The sequence below is a fragment of the Strix aluco genome, chromosome 4 (assembly GCF_031877795.1).
Source record: "Strix aluco isolate bStrAlu1 chromosome 4, bStrAlu1.hap1, whole genome shotgun sequence".
NCBI lineage: Eukaryota > Metazoa > Chordata > Aves > Strigiformes > Strigidae > Strix > Strix aluco.
Genome location: NC_133934.1, coordinates 69,757,592 through 69,777,950, shown reverse-complemented (window position 1 = coordinate 69,777,950; position 20,359 = coordinate 69,757,592). Strand labels below are relative to the sequence as shown.

At 36.1% G+C, this 20,359-nt stretch overlaps 1 protein-coding gene across 1 annotated transcript in view; it reads left to right on the top strand.

Moving 5' to 3' along the window:
• Positions 1 to 20,359, top strand: part of PRSS12 (serine protease 12) — a 44,614-nt gene that overhangs the window by 11,567 nt on the left and 12,688 nt on the right. Inside the window, exons 4-11 of the mRNA XM_074823559.1 lie at positions 1,614 to 1,764; positions 6,349 to 6,527; positions 7,170 to 7,311; positions 8,285 to 8,481; positions 11,568 to 11,709; positions 17,816 to 18,021; positions 18,660 to 18,738; positions 19,604 to 19,726. Coding sequence (XP_074679660.1) covers positions 1,614 to 1,764; positions 6,349 to 6,527; positions 7,170 to 7,311; positions 8,285 to 8,481; positions 11,568 to 11,709; positions 17,816 to 18,021; positions 18,660 to 18,738; positions 19,604 to 19,726 — 1,219 coding nt within the window. The remainder of the gene's footprint in view (positions 1 to 1,613; positions 1,765 to 6,348; positions 6,528 to 7,169; positions 7,312 to 8,284; positions 8,482 to 11,567; positions 11,710 to 17,815; positions 18,022 to 18,659; positions 18,739 to 19,603; positions 19,727 to 20,359) is intronic.

Sequence of the window (20,359 nt, the reverse complement as noted above, 5' to 3'; positions counted from 1 at the left end):
TAAAACAGGTCCAAGTCTTCCTAGCTGAAGGTTGCTACCTCACACACCACTCCCACAAGTCAAAATTATATTGTTAGGACCAAAGTATTATTAATGTTTTTAAGATATTTCAAATTATTTTAATGAACATGATAAATGGCAAGTAAATGGGCAATTATGCCATCAGATTTAAGACATTGCTGGCCTCGAGAAAGGTTAGGCTGGCAGTGCTGAGGAGCTGGCAATGGCAATTTCTTCAGTTGTAACCAAACCATGTATGGCTGCAGCCAGTTCTGTGCTGCCTTTCCTCTCCTACTTACATTCCTATCCAAAGACAGATGCATTTTTTTCTGAAAGCTCCACTATTCATGAGGAATATTTTGATACATGACTTCTAAAAAATCATTTTGATCTTAATTTAGAAAACTGTAGTGTAGAGGGAAGGGAGAATCTTTTTAAGCTAGGAGACAAGTTGAAGGACCAAAGCAAGAGACATAGTTTTGCCTAAAGAAACTGAAAACTATAAATTTGCAAATTATACTTTTAGATCATAAGGTTTTCCTTCTCTTTATGGACATTTTCACCAGAAAACTTTGCTTTGCTTAGATAAATTTATTAAAGGACTGTGTCTGTTTCAATAATGCCGAAAGGAAGTTTATCAGTAATTTAGAGTCCAGGATATCGGAAATGAATTAAATTGATCCTGAGTTTCGGCAGACTAGATGAAGCTTTCATATTTTGCAGGTTCTCCTGAAAACTAGCCTTTTTAAATAATAACAAAAAAGCATATTTCATACCAGTGAAATAGTAAGATGAAATTGGAGAAATACCCTCAATTTTCTTTCTTGAAGCCAAGAAATAGATGAAATAGTAGCATTAATTGGTTGGAAGGCCTACACAAAAATTAATCACATTTTAAATCATTCAGATGTTAGATATGGTGAAACTTTAAAATAACCTTTTTAAATATTAGAGTGATTATTTTTTTAATATGGTTTTAAGCTGTTTCCATTATTATAGCTTTATGCACAAGTAACGCTTTCAAGACAATTTCTTGCTGGACCAGAAAAGGGTTAATGATTTGAATAGACCAAAAATCAAACCGTATCTCAGAAAGAGGGAGGAAACAATACTTGCACAATTAAAGTGAGATTCCACAGTCAGTAAGATTTCACTGCTCTAACTGGAATTACCAAAGGAATGAGAAAACATGAGGATGAATTTCTACTTTTGTGGCAATGAAAGAATTTTTGCCTCTTACTTCAGATTTTAACCTCTGGGACCAAGCCTATAGAGAGCCAAGTTTGCTCTTACTGGTAGAAATGCAGCTCTACTTACTGACTGTAGTATTTGGCCTTACAGCCCCAGGTATCTGTGAATGATTTGACACTTAAGTAACTCAAGATCAGTATGATTACTTGTCTGTATAATATTCTTCAGCTATTGAGAGTGGAGCTTAGGAGAACTCATTTCTAAGAAGTTTAATTTCAGGTTTTCCACCTAACTACAAAAAATAAAGTGTAGTTCTTGAGTGATGTCAGAGAAACCATTAAGCCATCTTCTTTTTTCTTTACTATCAGGATAACATTTTAGGAAAGAAATGACCCTTTCCTATATTCTATGTTTGATCACAGCCCCTGTCTTTACTCCGATCCGGCTGGCTGGTGGGAACAACGCTCATGAAGGAAGAGTAGAAGTCTACCATGCTGGCCAGTGGGGGACTGTCTGTGATGATCAGTGGGATGATGCAGATGCTGAAGTTGTCTGTCGGCAGCTTGGCCTTGGGTTTGTGTTTTCTACATATTTTCAACTCCAGCAGCAAAGCAGGAGAATTAGTCAGATACGTAGCTTGGAGTTGTCACAAGATGCTCCTTTAAAATCGCACTAATACTTTGAAGCAGTAACTAAGTTTATTTATAGAAGGTTCAGGTACAGCACCATTACTTTCAATTTCCTTGAACTTTCATTTATAGGATCCAGTTTTCAGTGTCATATGATAGGGGCAATTTTGTCTGTAGGACAGACAAAGGATATGCCTCAGAATAAATGCTGACTTTTTAGTGAAAACTCACTACAATTTCAGTAAAGTTTCAATCTAAAACCGTAGGTGAAGAAGAGGAAGTTGCTTTGACTCTTAAAATCCTTACATCCATTTTACTGAAGAGTCTAACAGCCTCCTTGCTTTGGAGTAAGAGCACTGTTTTGTCAGAAGGGATATGGTTTTTGGCATGCCTGTGAGAATCTCTCAAGATTCGTTTAAGTCACGAGTCTCTGAAGATTGTCAGTTTGCATATACTGAGTAGAGATCTGTTTGAAGTTTTGACAGTTAAACTTGTCAGCAATTCTGTCTGAACTAAGCATGATCCATAATATAGTCACAGCAGCAGAACAGGATTTTCTTGCTCCTCTTCTCAACAGCCGGGGGTGATCTTGATACCACACAGAAGATAAGTATTCAGTATTTGAGGAAAGATGCTCCAGAAATGGGAGGCAAAGAAGAGAACTGCTGGATTAGAGAGGAAGGAGATGGGGACAATTGGGATGAAAGGTCAGATGGGTTGAAGAGGGAAAGAACTAAAAGCAAGATGCAGAGAAGATACTAAGATTTAAACCCAAGGAGGAGAGGGGGATTATGGCTGAGGCAGACTGGATGAGAACTAAGCAGGTCAATGCAGAGGAGACTGGAACGGAACTTGCTTGTTCAACCCTGCTGGGATTATGATGAATTAAAAGAAGTGGCATGGAAGGTAGCAAGCTTTGGGGCATTAATGGGTGGCCCCCAGAGGGTACTTGTTTTGTAACGTGAAACTGAGGCCTGGGACTGCTGGTGCCAACCAAATTAGCTCAAAAGGATGAAAACTGTGCAGTACTTAAAAAGATCTCCTGGTGAGAATCAACATGCTCCTCTGACACCAAATTTTCATTTTTACCCAGTTTATTTTGTTTTATGTTATAGTTCTGTATTTCCATACATTTTCAATTGGGAATACCTAATAGAAAGTCTATCTTCTTACAGGCTTTTTCTGATTTTGAATTGGGCCTTTATTAATAAATTTGGGGAGTTACTATCTATATTTTACATTTCTGTATACTAACGACAAATGTCATGTTCTTAACTGGCCTCCTTACTGATTACACTAAAACATTTGATTACTCATATTTGATATTCAGAAACTGCAGTTCTGAGATGTTTCTAATTTGATTAATTTTTCTGAGTAAATAAATTGTATTAAAATGGTGCTAAGTCTTTTTGAAATATTTCTTGACATTTACAGAATTTCTCAAGTAATCAAGATATCTTGACAAATGTGCTTATTACTATGAAGTGAAATTTTACCGACAGTGGCAGTAAACCAGTTATGAAGTAATAAAAATAATGTAAATTTGCATACTGTTAATCCATCTGGAAACATGCCACAAATTGTAAAAGTAAAGCAACTCAGCAAGTACTTTCCCACACCCTTTCAGCTTTTCTGTAGCACTCCTATAAGAACTTCAGAATATTAATCTACCATTAATAGGTGAAAAACAATGATATTTTATTTTATTATTTGGTTTCATAAATGCTTTTTGCTTGATACAAATTGCCCTTGTTATAGTAATGGGATGTGTTGTCTCTGCTTTATTGGAACTCCAGAGAATCTTACTAGGTTTTGGTATAATTTGTTTTCAACATTCAGAGTAGTCAGGCATTCTTTGATTTCAGACAGCTTCTTAAAGAATAAGGATTTTTTTTTTTCTAACATTTTCTATACATTTGTACCAGCATCAGCATTAAAAAAATACAAGAAATGGAAGCTATGTAGGAGAATTTTCTTTTTGTCTAAAGTCTGTATACATGCAAATACTATTCAGTAAACTTAAATGAAGATAATTCATCTGATACATATGAATGTTCCAAAGTACAATCATCTTAAAAACTACCAGTAAACCAGGCTTTCTGTAATAAGTCTATATTTAGAGTAATATTAATAAAAATAGGTAACCTGAAAGTAGACTCTTCAGTCCATATTTATTCATTTCAACAGAAATAGCATGAAGTGCTGAGAACTCACAGAGCCTATCTTGGTACATCAGAAAGATACACTGGAAAACCAAGACATTTTTATTTATTTAGATGCTTAAATATAAATGGGATACCTAGATTTGAAATAAGTATTACCCTTAGTGTATCCTTTGAATTATATTTTCTTAGCTTACTATATAGTCATTCACAACTTCAACCAGTTTGAAAAGCAGCGCTTTATGAAATATGAGATGGAGGATTTGGCTCTTTTTCCCATTACCAGCACTGCAAAATGCAAGTGTTCAGTAAATTAATGCTACATATAGAAATGCATGGTTACTTAACAAACTAAATGAAAGAATAGTAAGGGCAATCAAGAAATGTTTGCAAATCTCAGGGAAAAATACCATTTCCAATCTATTAAAATTCTTCTTGGCATTGCTAGAGGAAAAAGAATAGAGCAAGATAGCTGTTAATATGTTATTTGGAATTAGGAAGGTCATTCAGAAGAAAACGCAATGTCTAATTAAAAATATCTCTCAAAAATAAGGTACTAACTTCAGACTGAAGCTATGTGTTTTGCTAAAATGTTGCCTGCTGAGTGTTTGAGGATATTTTTGGGTTGTTTACCTGCTTCTTTGAAGCAATCGCAGATTATAACTCTTCTCCCTACTGAGTAAGTAAGACCTGCTTTTTGATATTTTCCATGTTCCCCACCACTTGAAGAAGGCATCTGGTCATCAAAGAAACAGTCTGAAAATTAACAGTGCATTTTCAAGATTAATGAAGCACATTAGCTTGAAAATATTAAAACCAAACTGATTTTAAACAAAAACAAAAATGCAGAACACAGACTGTGTGTGCTTTTATTTACTCAGCACTACCATCTACACAGTGTCTACCATGAATTTCCACATCCTTCCTTTTTACAGCACCTTTTCCTGATCCTAATTTAATTTTTATAAGCCTCTTACTGCTATTTTTCCCATACCCCTTTACTGTTTATCAAGAATTTGTGTGATTGCTAATTGTAAATTTAGTATTGTTTTCCTTTTAAAAAAAAAGAGAGAACAGAGATTGTTCTGTATTTATACAAACCACTAGAAACGAAATTCACATCTATCTAAATCCATACATGGATTAATGAGTCAGTGCCTTAAAAACATGAACTACTACAACTCACATTTAAAAAAAATAATCACAGCAAGGTACTATTCCCACACACAGTTGCAAAAGCCAACTAGGAGTTTGAGTGATTACATCCCAAAACAAAATAGTCAAGACCTGTCATGTTTTCAGTACATGCTGAACATACCATTCCTGTTAGGTGTTACGTGACAATATAGGGCTGGTAGTGGAAAACTCTCTTTAAAGCAAATTAATAATTAATACAGAGCCCCACACCCAAACTGCATGTTAATTAATTTAAACTAATCCTTTAGATTATAGTAAAAAATTTAGACAAACATTTCAATCTTACACGTTGAAAAAGAAGAGAGATATTGGGACTACTCCTACAAAAGCTAGACTGGATATATCAATAGAGAAACTATTGAGAGAAAAGAAACCAAACCATGAAAAACATTTGCATATGAAAGACATGTTATCTTAAATAGAACTGAAAAAATCCTCATAGATCATCAAGTGTTAAACACTGCATAATTTCTCTAATGCTGAAACCATAGGTTTTTGTGCTCAATTCCTCTATGCTGGCATAAAGAGTATAACACACACAAGGCTAGTCATTGGTCTGCTTTCTGTTCTTACTGCTACCACTGATTGGTGGTATGACATTGTCTAGTCACTTAAGATCTCTTTGCCATGGTTTTCACATGACTAAATGAGGAACAATCAGTTTTATCTACCTCTTCTGGTATGTGAGATTTGATTAACGAGCTTTGAGGACAACAGATGAAAGTCACTGTAGAAATATATATCGGATTATTTTTACTACATAAAACCATTAAATTAAAATTAAAATTAGAATCCTCATACCCAAGCTGTACATCTATAATCTGTTCTAGGAAAGATATGCTCAAAAATCAAAAGGGACAGAAAAGGAAAATCTCATAGATACAAAACAACGGAAAGCGATTTTTTAAATATGTTCAAACCATGTAAGTGTGGAAACGGTTATGTTCAAGTTGCTCCATAGCCTCAGCTGAGACTGAAGTTGACTGTGGAACCACATCATGTTATGTGACATAACATGGGCTGCACTGTTAGTTACCAGTGCAGTGGCTATTCAGGCAGTACCATCTACTATTTTAGAAGCTGGATATGCAATATCTTAGCTCTTCCCACCCAGTCCCAGACTCTTCAACTTGCTTGTTCTTGACTGTGTGTTTGTTGCATTTCGACAGGGGTGTTGCCAAGGCGTGGAGCCAGGCTTACTTTGGAGAAGGCTCAGGCCCCGTGCTACTGGATGAAGTGCGGTGCACAGGAAATGAACTATCCCTAGAACAGTGCCCAAAAAGCTCCTGGCGAGAACACAACTGCGGCCACAAAGAAGATGCTGGTGTTTCCTGCACACCTCTCACAGGTACTTCAATTAACAATAATCACACAGGAAAACAGTGACAAATGCAGAGTTCACAGCTCTGGAAGGAGAATTTGTAAGGTTTGCAGCTGCACACACCACCCACCCCAGTAATAAAGTGTTCTGGTAGTATCAAAACAAACCAGCTGTTAGCTATGGAAATTTTACAGGTACAGAAAATCTCATTATTCAACACAAAGCCTTGATTCCTCAGTAACATGCTAACTGCCACTTACTATGTGGGGCATGCCTTAACTGTGTATCACATCTATCAATGGCAGTAAGCATTTCAGCATAAAAGCAATGGGAAATAACAGAATATACAAAGATAAGGTGTATATACAGTGAAATCACGTAATCAGAGCCCACTCCTGCAGACTTGGCATTGGGGGATCAATATCTTGTGCTATTTCTCTTGCACTTAAGCAATTGCATTATGCAACACTTAACAGCTGGCCGGGTGCATTATGGCATTTCTTTCATCTTCTCATTAAATGACACCTAGTGATCAGCACTAGATTTAGTAGTCTAATATTCTGGTCAGATGCAGTAAACGCAATGTTATTAATTTTGTTTTAGAACAATAATTGGACCTAAGAAAAACTGATTCTTGTTTTTGTTTTTCCTTACTTGTTAATGACACAGATGGTGCATTAAGACTAACAAGTGGGAAAAGCAGTCATGAGGGACGCCTGGAGGTCTATTACACTGGGCAGTGGGGCACAATCTGCGATGATGGGTGGACAGAGCTGAATACACAGGTGGTTTGCCGGCAGCTGGGATTTAAGTAAGATTATTTGATATTAGATATGTGACTCTTTGACTTGACAATGATGACATTTACATGAACCCTACATTATTCAAGAGTCTGTTTTTTTAATATTATTTGAGTGCTTCATAGGAACTACTGAGTTGAAATCCATTAAAGCCTGCTTCCCTCAGTCTCAAAGAGATATTTATGGCCTCAGTATAGGCAGGAAAAAAAGCTTCAACTGAGGTTGTGATTCAGCAGCCTTTATTCACCAAGTTCCTTTCAATCATCTTTTTGGCTAAGATCAATGCATATGCTACAGAGAAAAACTGATTTGTTGTATTCTGTTTTGCCTATAAAAGTTTGATTCTTCAAAATCTTTGCTTGTTGAACAGTCATTAAAAATCACAGACATTTTCAAGGTATAAGTCCTTCTGGATCTAGCTCAGAAAAATCCACATTCTGACCCTGGAACACTGTTATGTACTGAAAAGCATATTTTAGAAAAAAATCCCATTAGAGTTTCATGCATTCGCTCTTCACTACTTTTCCTACTGACTGTGGCTACAAAGATACACTCTCACTAGGTGATTGTTGTCTTGTCTTCAGATTATAACAGCTCACATTCAAAAAAGAATGTTGTCTCATTTTTCCCAGGCTGTGACATTTAAATGTATATGTAATACTAAGAACATGCTTTAAGTCTCAGTCAGTGAGACAGCCATATGCTTGCTTAAAGGGAGGCCTTAATCAAAGGTCTTACATTCTCAAGTTTGTATTAATGTAAAGTAATTTCTTAAAAAAACATTACCGTAAAAGCAACATATAGTGCTCTCATTGAATTTAATGCTAACTGAACCTGCTCTGTCATGGCTAACACTGGTTACTGTTACTACTTGAGAAACCTTTATTTCTTCAGAAATAATTTATTTCCTTTCTAGTGCTTAAGCTTCACATGCCCTCAGATCACTGTGGACCAAAATGTTATGTATATGTATGTGTTACGCAGGTATGGAAAAAGTGCACCCGAGAGCTACTCAGAAGGAAGCTCTGGGCCCATCTGGCTGGATGATGTCAGCTGCTCAGGGAAGGAGACGAACCTTCTGCAGTGCTCAAGGAGAGAGTGGGGAGAGCATGACTGCAACCATCAGGAGGATGTCAGACTCATTTGCCATCCAGATAATGACAGCCATAAACTCTCACTCGGTAAGGCATCTCTTTGGTAAAGCCACAGTAGGAATATTGCGATGGGTGCAGATTCGAGCAAAGTATAGTATACTTAAGGGTGCTCAATATCCTAATATTTGGCAGATGCGTGCAAAGAAGGAACAGAAAGAGAAAAAAGAATGCTTTTCTCCTGAAGATCATAGGAAGCAATCAAGCTTTGTTTAAAGCAACACAAACAGCCAGAATGTTAAAGATCAACATAAATTTGTAAGGTAACAAAGTCAGATTCCAGAGGTCCTGTTCTCTCAGTCTTCACCAGATTTTAGACCTATTCAGCACTTCCTAATGGTAAACTGCATTTCACTCAGCACTCTCCAAGTTTTAAGTAACTGTCTCATGCTATCAAAAGTTGGAGACATACCTGAACACTGAGGAACATAAATCAATAGTATATCCTCCTATGGCCTTACATTCAGAGAGCCTGAAAAAAGAGATAAAGAGGAAAGTTCAGAGATTGCAAGAAGGAAGGGTAAGAAGCATGAAATTATTTCTGTATTGCTACTGCAAATCATTTATGTTGTGCCTGGGTGAATATTGACCAGAAAAGAATGATACTACAAACACAGATCAGAGAGCTAGTTTTAATGTCAAAAAGCCTACAAACTTGTATGAAAAAAGAATACAAAGACAGATAAGAAAAGAAATGAGAGAAAAATACTAATTACACATATACAAATGAATTCCAAAGATTCCTAAATCCACATGTAGATAATTTAACAAGAATTCTGGCTATCACACAGACACAGTAAAAATTGCAGGGGAACAACGGGTTGCTCAGAAAATCTGAAAAACAGTTTCATTTTTAAAATTGGCTACATACAAAGTTTGTAGCTTGTCAGTAGGTAACCTTCTACAAAACTGTTGCCAATATTCTTTAATTTACCCAAGTATATTTTAGTCAATTTTGAAATTAGAATTAAAACTAGTGGAGTTAGATTCACAGCTTCTACTGAAATCTACTGCATTTGTATGCCTGGGTGCCTAAAGTTCTCTGGAAATTACAGACTGAAGGTCTATCCTGCAAACTAAGACATGGATTTACTGCATGGCATTGCTACCTGTTATAACAACAACCAGCACTTCACAAGTACTTTTCTAGCCTCTCCCTCTTTACAGTCTTTTTCTTTATAGCCTTTTAACCTCTCACGATCCAATGAATGTTTTATGTTGCAGTACAGTTCCATTATGTGTAGATGATGTTAAATCATATTTGGTAGAAAGTATTTTCTCAGACCAAAAATAACAGGAATTCAAATCATGACTGCTGTCTTTACAGATGCAAACCATCTGTGCTGCTTTGCTCAAATTCCTATAAAATACAATCTTAGCTGAAGGAGGTCTGGTTCAGTTAAATGCATCCATATGGTAAAATTCTCACATCCCCCATCACCAGAAAGTTATATTAATTTTGTGCTCATATATATATATTTTCTAAAACACAAGATGATGAGATAACAATAAAATAGCTATACTGTAATTTAATAACACATGCCTCTAGTTGGATAATATAATTTTCACCTAAATCATATTCTTCCAGAGTAACACATCATTTCAACAAGAAAATGAAGACAGTGTATCTGACATTTCCTACAAGATTTGTGATTGGAAAGTGGACAAAGACTCTATTGTTACCATTTACTTCCCAGCATTTGAAAAATCCTTTTTTCTCTCTGCAAGGCTGAATTCAGTCGAAAAATATGAGAAATTAGTAAATGATATGACTTGAAGAAATACTGTCATTAAGGAACATTAAAAATGAGAGAGAATACACTAGAATAACTACAACATTTGTTTAGTATGTAAGATCATGACGATATAGCTCAACAGAAAATTGGTGAAGGTAATTCATGTAACTATCCAGACAGTATGAACTCCAGTATAAACAATATGATTTAAATGACATTTGAAGCAAAAAGACTTTAATTTTATTTTCAAATCTTTTCTCTTTTAATTAATGAATTAGGCCAGATTTAACTAGCTCCAATCCAGAGCAAGGTTTGGTATACAAAAGTTATCATACCCTAAATTAATCTGACTTAAATATCAAATGCAAATGTCTCAAAATACTGCTTTATTTAAGATCATAATTAAGTAATTTCTCACCTTTACAGATTTAGAAAAGATTAGGAACAGGTTAGAAGAATTAGGAACAGTCTTTCCAATTATTCTAAACAGAAACTCTCACTGGTGTATTAAGGATTATGAAGTATGACATACTAAAAGATTTAGAAGGTGATTCTCACTTAAACATTATAAAGAGGCCTCAGAGGACTTCATAACTGTTTTAAGGCTACTTACATTGCTTGCATGCTATAAAGGAGTTTTAATGTAAGAATCAAGTATGTACTTTGCCTAATGATTAAGAATTTAACTACAGGCCAAACACTGAACAAACCATGATTAATTAAGTCTGACTAATCCACATAAGTGAGATTTTGTATTATGAACATATCTGAATAAGCAATCAATTTAAATTGCTAGAAAAATAATCACGCATTAGTCTAGAATAACATGGTGTAGAACATTATGTTATCACACAAAATATGCTACAGAACAGCATGCATAACAATAAGTAACTGAAGTTCAACACAATGCTACACTTTTTTGCTGAGACAGTGGTTAAGAGAAGTGGTAGCAACCAGTCTGAGAATGGATTTATAAACTGAGATAAATTCGCCCATAAAGTGTCTGCAAGGAAAACAAGTCCAGCTTGTATGGGTATGGGTATCCTATCAAAGATACCTCAGGTGTTTTCTGCTGTTAGGGGGAGAATTGTTCTGTGCCCATTGTGGTCAAATTCTGAGCTATGTCACATATCTGTATGAAATGAAGGAACAAGATGAACTCTGAAATTCAAAATACAGTAGTATTTCATATTTGTCTTGTAATTTGTACAAACTGCTTCCTTTTGCCAGCCAGGAAAAATATGACTACTTTAACAGCTGATATGAGGCTTGCTGAACATAAACATCAGTTGACCCTATATACTGAATGTGATGAAAATGACTTAAAGTACTAGTTCTTGCTTCTGTTGTTGTGAGTTGACAGCAGTAATTTATTCCCAGGTCCTCCCATCAGGCTGATGGATGGTGAGAATAAGAAGGAAGGACGTGTAGAGATTTTTATCAATGGCCAGTGGGGCACAATTTGTGATGATGGATGGTCTGATAAGGATGCAGCTGTAGTCTGTCGACAGCTTGGCTACAAGTAAGAAAACTCATTAAGCTGTTTCTCAAGTTATCTGTTTGCTGTATCTAAAAACGTTTAAGTTTCTGCAACTGACTATCACTAACATACGTCTGATAACATAATATATGCCTTTTAAAACTTGTCTGTCATTTTTTTAGAAAAGTGTATTTATACTATTCATATAAGAAGTAGTAAGGGTATGTCTTCAAAAGGAGTATTCATTTACTAGCATAATTGGGAAAAGGAATTTTAATATTCAAAGGCATATCACAGTCTGACTAGCAACTGAAATGTGAGTTAATGCTAGTTATTAAATATTACTTAGAAATTAAATATTCCAAATTACTAAGCTATTGACTAAATACTATATTTTATCTGTCACTTATGGTGCTACATGTCTATATGATACAAACATATTACACCAATTTTAAATTTTTTTTTACATTTAGTTGCACTGAGAAGATCATTTGATTTAGTGTATTTGCTCTGTGCTCCTTGCCACTCAAACTGTTCTTAATTTACTTCTTTCATATTCTGTTTTCAGATTTCTAAACATTTTTTAAAAGTTAAGAGTGAAATTTCTGGCTTGGAAAAAATAAGGGAAACTAATATTAACATCTAGAATAGCACAGATGATTACATATTTTGTGAACTATGTAGATCCTCTGTTTTGTTTCTGATTTTGTGTGAGAGCTGTGTTTCACCATATTTAAGTGACAATTTTCATTCATATAACAGTTTTTATATTGAGTCATCTTTAGTCAACATAGAAAAACTCAAGGTACCTAAATGCTAGTGCTTTGGTGATTTAACAGTATACATAGAAAAACCTTGGGGAATTTAAAATGCCTTTTGCATTACATCAGCAAAGAAAATATAAATATTTGGAACCTAGACATGGTTTACCATAGTTTATGGAAACTCTCTGGAATTTAGCTAAAATTTCAGGGGTAATGGTTGTATTGTATTAAAGAGTTCTTGATCTGTTTTCATTGAAAGGTGATTTTGCATATTGTTAATATTTATCTTTGTTGAACCTTAATGATGACTTTGAAATCCTTATAGATTCTAACGTAACTGTTAAAATTTTTAATGAAATACAGCAACAGGTCAGTGTCCACTGTCACAAGGTATGGATATGGTTTCTGCAGATTCAGATGTAGGTGCACTAGCTATGAATTCCTAGTTTCATGGTTTTTTCCTTCATTTACTGCTCTAGCTTGACTTAATGTAGCTTGGAGATTTGATGAAACTGTTACACAAAGGCTTATGGCTTTGGCCTGCATGATAGTAATTTGAATAAGCTTCACTTAATATTGGAATAGACCTGACAGGACAAAAACACCCTCTAATTAAAACCACCACAATGTATATATGTCACTTTTGAACTAAGTTGCTTAATCAGGCTTACATCACTCATAAGCAATTTTTTTCTGGATACCTAAGAGCAGTAAAGATATAACAACTATAGGACAGATATATAAATAGCAGAACTAATATGAGCTGAAAAATATCCAGAACACTAGTGAAATACAACAGGAAAGTAGTGAAATGTCTTCTCTGAGTGTATCTGTAAAGAAATCTGAGCTTAAGAAATACAAATCATGTTATCTGTTTGCTGTAACTAACAATGTAAAGTTTGTGCAACTGAATATCGTATTATTATGTCTGAACATATATGCCTTTTAAAACTTGTCTGGTATTTGTTTAGTAAATATATGTAGTAGTAGAATATGGCTTCAAAACTACAAAACTTGACTTGTATTATCTCCCACTGAATCATTCATTTAGTCTGCTTCATCCTCAGCCTCTCTGGCCTTTTATATGTCTCCCTCAGATGATCAAACTCAACTACTTAACCCCACCTTCTGTTTTTAAATCTCTGCAAGGACAGACAGTTGGCTGGATTCTCAATTTGTGTCACGTCAGAATGCAGAATGGGGGGTTAAGATTATAGGATACAACAGAGCACATGTTTCCCGAAGGACTAGGGATAGACACGTTTTAGAAATCTAAAATTAGGTTCCAGAAATTGGGAGAGTGTGTCGGAAATGCTGGATCTTGGTGACCCTACGTCTAGACAGTTGCATTCCCGAAACCTGACTATGTCATTACGTGCACTGATGGGCTGGAATTGCTTCGGGGCCTGGGAGATCATGCACAGATCTTTTTGCTGAAGTTCAAATTATATTTGGTGGTGACTTGACTGTTCCAAAGCAAGGCTGGGGCTTCTGGGTTCACGCACCTGAGCTTCAGGGTTGATGAATGTTATTTCTTTAGAAATAAACACATTATGATCTTTTCCTGGGAGGAATTAAAAAAACACCTAATACTGAAGTTGACATCATTTTTCATTAAGACTGATGACAGAACTAGACACTACCATTCAACTCCCTTTACAATGCTATGTTTAATTCTCAAGTGTTTCCTACTGGGGAATTACATTCCTTGGGAAGAAAAAATTCACACATTAATTATTACACATGGGAGAAAAGACTGACTTAAAAAGGAAGACTTGCATAAGCAAAGGGTAAACACTGAGAAAATGGACTGTTTTTCCTGCATATATTATTCATATTGTCAATGCTTATCTGTACATTTATTTTATGAAATCCTGCTTTGGAACATTCTCAGCCATTTACTGGGGTTCATTTTGAGACTGAAGTAAGAAAAACCCTGAGTTGGTAAAATCACTAGGTTCAAAGCAATACTAGTTTTAAAGATGTCTCATTAAGCCAGTTTGTCAAATCCATGATTAATGTTAGGAAAACATAATATAAATAACATCAGAAAACAGCCCTACTAATTGTCTAAAATCAGTCATGAAAACATAAAAATAATTAATAGCACCCTAATCAAAGTATATTTGTAGCAAGATAAACACTAGGAGAACACACACCTTTTCTTAAGTACTATCTACTGTGTGATTGGGTTTAACGTACAACAGTATTTTGATACAATGAGTAAAGAGCAAAAGACAGTTGGTTTTTAGAAGCTCTTGCATTTTAGTGAATTAAGTGGCCCAGTAAAATTGGACCCCTTTCATCTAGGGCAGGGTTATAAGAATGCACATGCATGCAAATACACACACATACACAAAAAATTAGCAAATATCCTGCAATTAGTGCTCCAAAAATGATCTACTAGAGGAAAAAAAAAAAGCTCTAGGGTAGTTGGCCATCTATACTAATGAACTGGATCTCCTGATTAACAGTATTATGAATAATGGTTAATACTGCATCTGAAGAGCTCAGCATGTTATTGTGTATGGCCTTGTGTCTGAGAAAAGCTAGGGGATAAGACCTGAAGCTGCCCTTCTCTCTAGGGACAGATCTGAGCTAGCAAAAAGGTTGTTTCTCTGATGGTCATCTGTGCATAAATAGCTGGCTTGGAAAGCAGCAATTAAAGCACATGGACATGTTTGTTAAGGGTGGACTGAAACCAGTTGTAAGGGCACATTCCAGCACATCACAAACATGTAAGACTTAACACTTCTACATTTAGAGATCTCCCAATTATATGAAATTATTTTCTCTGTTAAGCTGCACTCCTTGCTCTTGAACAACATGATCTTTACAGTTGTTTCCTGGTAGATGTTCTATTTAAACAGTGGGGGCTTTTTGGTTAAGAGTGGGTATGGACACACCTTTCATAGCAATTACCAGCAAAGTGAGAGATTACTGACACACAGCAAGAGAGAGCGAGCTTTCATATAAAGGTATGAAGAGTCTCTGCAGTCCAAGTCCCATGACTGCAATCTATACGCACTGAGTTCCCTCCTTCATCTTTGTCTCTCTACATCTCTTTCATCTAAAATATTTACATACACGACCTCATAGATGTCAGAGTATTCTTTGAGATTTATCTGGTAAGACAATGGAGGCAGTGCCCTTATTAAGTAGCTGATAAGAGTCCGCAGAGACAATTCTATACCGAACTGCAATAAATACTTCTCTGGGAAAGGCTAAGAATACTGTGGTGATTCACAAAAAAAGTAGTTTTCAGTATCCTGAGGAACTTTAGAGCAATGCCCTAAAGCAGAAACTTTGTTTTTTGACACAGAGATACCAAGACCAGTTAAGAATTTGCAACAAGTGCCTGTACTGTCTCGCTATTTTGTAATAGCATACATGGACACATCAGCTGCCCACGGGTATTGGAAAGTTGGATTTTTTTTTTTTTTTTTGTAATTATCTATAATCAGAGTATCATTCACAGAAGAAAAATATTTGGAGCAAGAAGAGACACATTGCTTGTGACTGACAAGTTAAATCATACTAAACTCATTAGGCAAAGATTGTCCTATACTGGTTCCAAAGTCAGTTAAAGCTTTGGATTATCTGGTAAATACATGCTAGCCATGGAAATTAAAAATGTGTAAGGACAGTTGACCTTCTAGTATCATCTCTGTCAAATGTTTTACATGCTTCTCTTTCCTGCATTCTAACAACATTCCCTGCTTAGAAAACCTGCACACCTACCTGTCAGTATGTAGTAAAAAAATCCAAATAGGCAAGGCTTTCCATGTGCAAGTTTGAAAAAGGAGGAAGCTTGTATGTATTACTTTCAAGTTTCAATTATATGGATATGGGCAATTGATGGCTGGATTCTTTGAGTTTGATCCAGCCACACTTCCAGTATGACAAAGCTTTGAAAATGGTATGACAAATCAAAATTCCTCCCCAACAGAGAATCCCTAGCTGATGAAGGGATATAAACTCTTTATGCCATTCTCACCTATCCTCCCCAATACTGCAGGTATTAAAAGAGGTATAAAAGAAGCTGTAAAGGGAGAGAAATACTTTCTTGCCTAATACATTTTCATTGTTAAACTCTTTTCTCTACTCCAGCATTACATTGTACATGCAGTTACACTTCTGCATACATAGAAGTACTGTCCTTTACACTATGCAACTATAACTCACCCTTTGAACTGGAAACCTATGAAATGGTGCAACATTTTAGTTATCTAGCATTCAGTATATTCTTATCACAATAAAATATCAGTAAATTGCTCTTAACTGTAAACTTGAAGTTCAGACACACCTAGAGGCAGCAGTGGCTTCCTGCCCCACCTCTCTATAGCCAGTTGAGTGGTCTCCCACTTATAATTTTTTTCTGACTCTTAAACTGTATACAACAAAACATCTATTTTTTTATTAAGAAGCATTATCCTAAGTAATTACAAGTAAAAATCTATCCAAATCAGATGCTTACATGCACAAGTCATGGTTTTTTATTGGGTTTGTTCATCCACTCCCTCATTTAGGAAAAATGCTCATCATTCAGAAGGGGTCATTCACACAACTGATACTGCAGTCATTGCTGAAGCTGCACAACACTACATACAAGCTATAAGGATCAGGACTTCAAACCCTAGTAAAATGTCCTAAGTCTGACATTCAAATACTTAGGTTTGATACTTATCCTTACACAAGCACAGGATTATCATACTGACCTTCTTTGTAAAGTGCCTTGAGGCCTATCTATGAAAATGCTACACAAACACTAAGCAGGGGGGTTCCTCCCAGGAAAAGGAGGGTGCTGAGACTGAACTGGGTTCAGTCTTTCTCCAGTATATTACAGTCTTAGAACTCAGCTGTGGGGTACACTCTAAAAGTGGCATGATAACAAAATATGTTAATAACTACTAACAACTAATAGATCTGTAAGACATTGCTCCTACTACACTGCAAGTATACTGTATTTAACTGGCCCATATTTCTGAGGGAATCAGACCAGAAAAATTATTTTTAGCATTCACAGATGCTGATTTTATATGAGGATTAAAGAGATTATGAAAAAGCAGCTTTCACATATTTTGCTTTATAGGTATTTGTAATGCTATTACAATGTAAAATACTTTGCATGGTGCCTTCTAACTAGATACAGGAAAGCACTTTTTAAATGTAAATGAACTGTAGCAATTTTGTTACACTTATTTTTTTTTCTACGTACCAGAGTAACACAGGCAGTGAGAAGAAAAGTTGTCATCAAGTGAATCAATGACAGGACTTGGAATAAAACTCCAGTGTCTTTCGCTACTCACTCTGAAATATTTCAGTTGAGTAAAATGTAGAATAATGCCTCAAAATGTTTATAAAAAAATATGCTCTGTTTCCAGAGGTCCGGCTAGAGCAAGGACAATGGCATATTTTGGGGAGGGCAAAGGCCCGATCCATGTGGATAATGTGAAGTGTACAGGAAACGAGAGATCCTTGGCAGACTGCATTAAGCAGGAAATCGGGACGCACAACTGCCGTCACAGCGAGGACGCAGGGGTGATTTGTGACCACCTAAGCAAGAAGGCCCCTGGGAACAGCAATAAAGGTGAAGCCCCACTGTGAGTGGCAGACCAACAGGTTCAGCTGGGGAGCTGTCATGGTATGAAGAGACGAACGTAAACAATCTCACCTCACAGAGGAAACAGTTATATCAAAAGAAACAAAAGTGGTGGGAAATCCTCTCTACTTACACTGTGTGGTCTTATTGTTGTGCCAGCTGTGCAAAGGAATCCTAAAGGCTATTCAAATGATACAGGGTATTTGCCTTCTGTAGCAGCCATGTTTCTAAAGTTGTATGAGAGACATGAAAATGCACAAACCTAGACAGCTACATTCATCTTCTCAAGGTAGTGTTACCTTCAGCTGAGGATTGAGACCTATGTGGTATGCCAAGCTCTGCTTCCACTTACATGAAGTAAGGAAGAACCCTATTAAAAATTCCTACACTTGAGAAGCAGAGCACAAATGTGTAAATTGCTCTGTGATCACAGTCAAAAGATCTCAGCTAAAAAGAATTTCTGAGAAAATTCAGTGTATTCTCCCCAAGCAAAATTTGGTTGTTAAAAACTGCCATGAAACACAGAATAACTTCAGCCTTTATGGTTTTTTTAGTTAACTCTCATTGAAGATTGGCTACTTTTCATTTTGAGTTTAATGCTGTCTACATCTCCCTTTCTGGTTTAGATTCTCTTGCTTCTGTTTGTGGATTGAGGTTACTACATCGTCGACAAAAGCGAATAATTGGTGGGAAAAATTCTTTACGGTAAATATTTGATAAAGACAAGTAATTCTGAATATAAAGCTCCTAAGACATGTATTTGGCACTGGTGACTCTGAGATGTGATGCTGGACTAGATGATCCTTGGCAGCTACTGTACTCCAGCATACCTATTCAAGCTGACAGTAGTCAGAAAACATCTAAGCTTACCTGTTGCTTATTCTTGGATGTTGCTGTTGCTTACAGGTGCATCTCTCTCCCTCTCCCTTCTGTCTGATCCCATATTTTGCTAATCCATTAAACTGGTGAAAAATAATCCATCCTGTCTTCATAGGCCTGCAAATATGTATCCCAGATCTGCTGTACAAAACAGATGATCACAGGCTGAAAAAAGGTGCTAATCTATTACTTGTGCTTTCTACAGTTGCTTTAGACCTCTTGGTTAGCCAGCTTCCCTTTTCAAACAGCTCAGAACTGACAAAGATATCAACACAGACAGGAAAGGATGCTGGGTTAAGCTTTTCAAGAAATTCCCTTCTTTCCCCTCTCCAGTTGACAGGAAATTTCTGGTTTGTTGACTTGGATGGTATTTGGTGAGGAACCCACAGAATGTATTCTTGGCACAATGAATGCAATCTGAGAAGGGAAAATTAAAATAATTTACACTGGGAGGAAGCGCTCAGAGTGCTGGATACCCAAACAATCCATAAAGTAATCCTGACCATTGTTAAATGGAATTCTGACTGCTGTAGGAATATAAAGGTATTCTCAACCGTTACTCAATAAATAGCATGGTTTGCAAGCTGTGTCAGTCAAAGAAACTAAATAGGATTTACATTCAAGGTAACCAACAAGCTACCTTACTTTTCCATTGTTGTGCCCTGAACGCAATGTTTTATGTCCTCTGTAGGGGCGGCTGGCCATGGCAGGTTGCACTCCGACTGAAATCTTCTCATGGTGACGGAAGACTCTTGTGTGGTGCTACTCTCATCAGCAGCTGCTGGGTCCTCACTGCTGCACACTGCTTTAAAAGGTAGGTCTCTCTTCAGTAGTGAAGTGTATTTTCAAACTATTTTGTTGTTCTGGGTATAGGCAAAAACATTTCAGTTTAAGCCCACTGAAAACTGTTCCAAAGAGTTGGTCTTTGGTTTAAAAAAACCCAACTACCTATCAACCTCCTTTCCCTCCAGATAAAAACAAACAAAAAACCCTAATACACTGAAATTATTCTGGGTGTCATAATTCATGAGATTTATATTCACAACTTCAGCATTTCCATGAAAAATATAGACAATACTTCTGGCATTTTAACACAGCTTTCTATTCTAACTAAACGGCAGCTTATGGCTTTCAGGTTATAGTGAAGACAACTGAGCAAATGTCAAACACAGGGACTATAACATTTCGGATTATTTTTGGTAATGATAGATACTGGCAGGGATAGACATTTTTACTGCAGTGACTAGATGAACTAGTCCTCCCAAACCTATTTTAGGGTAAAGCACTATTATGTATTTTGCTGAGTCTAATATGAAAGTAAATATGTACACTGGATGCTAGTGAGACTGAGCTGTTTTGCTTATTCTTCACAAATAGGCTGAAGCCACTGCCTTACTCCGTTACTTCACAGTACATGAAGAATTGTCTTTTGCAGCCATATAAACAA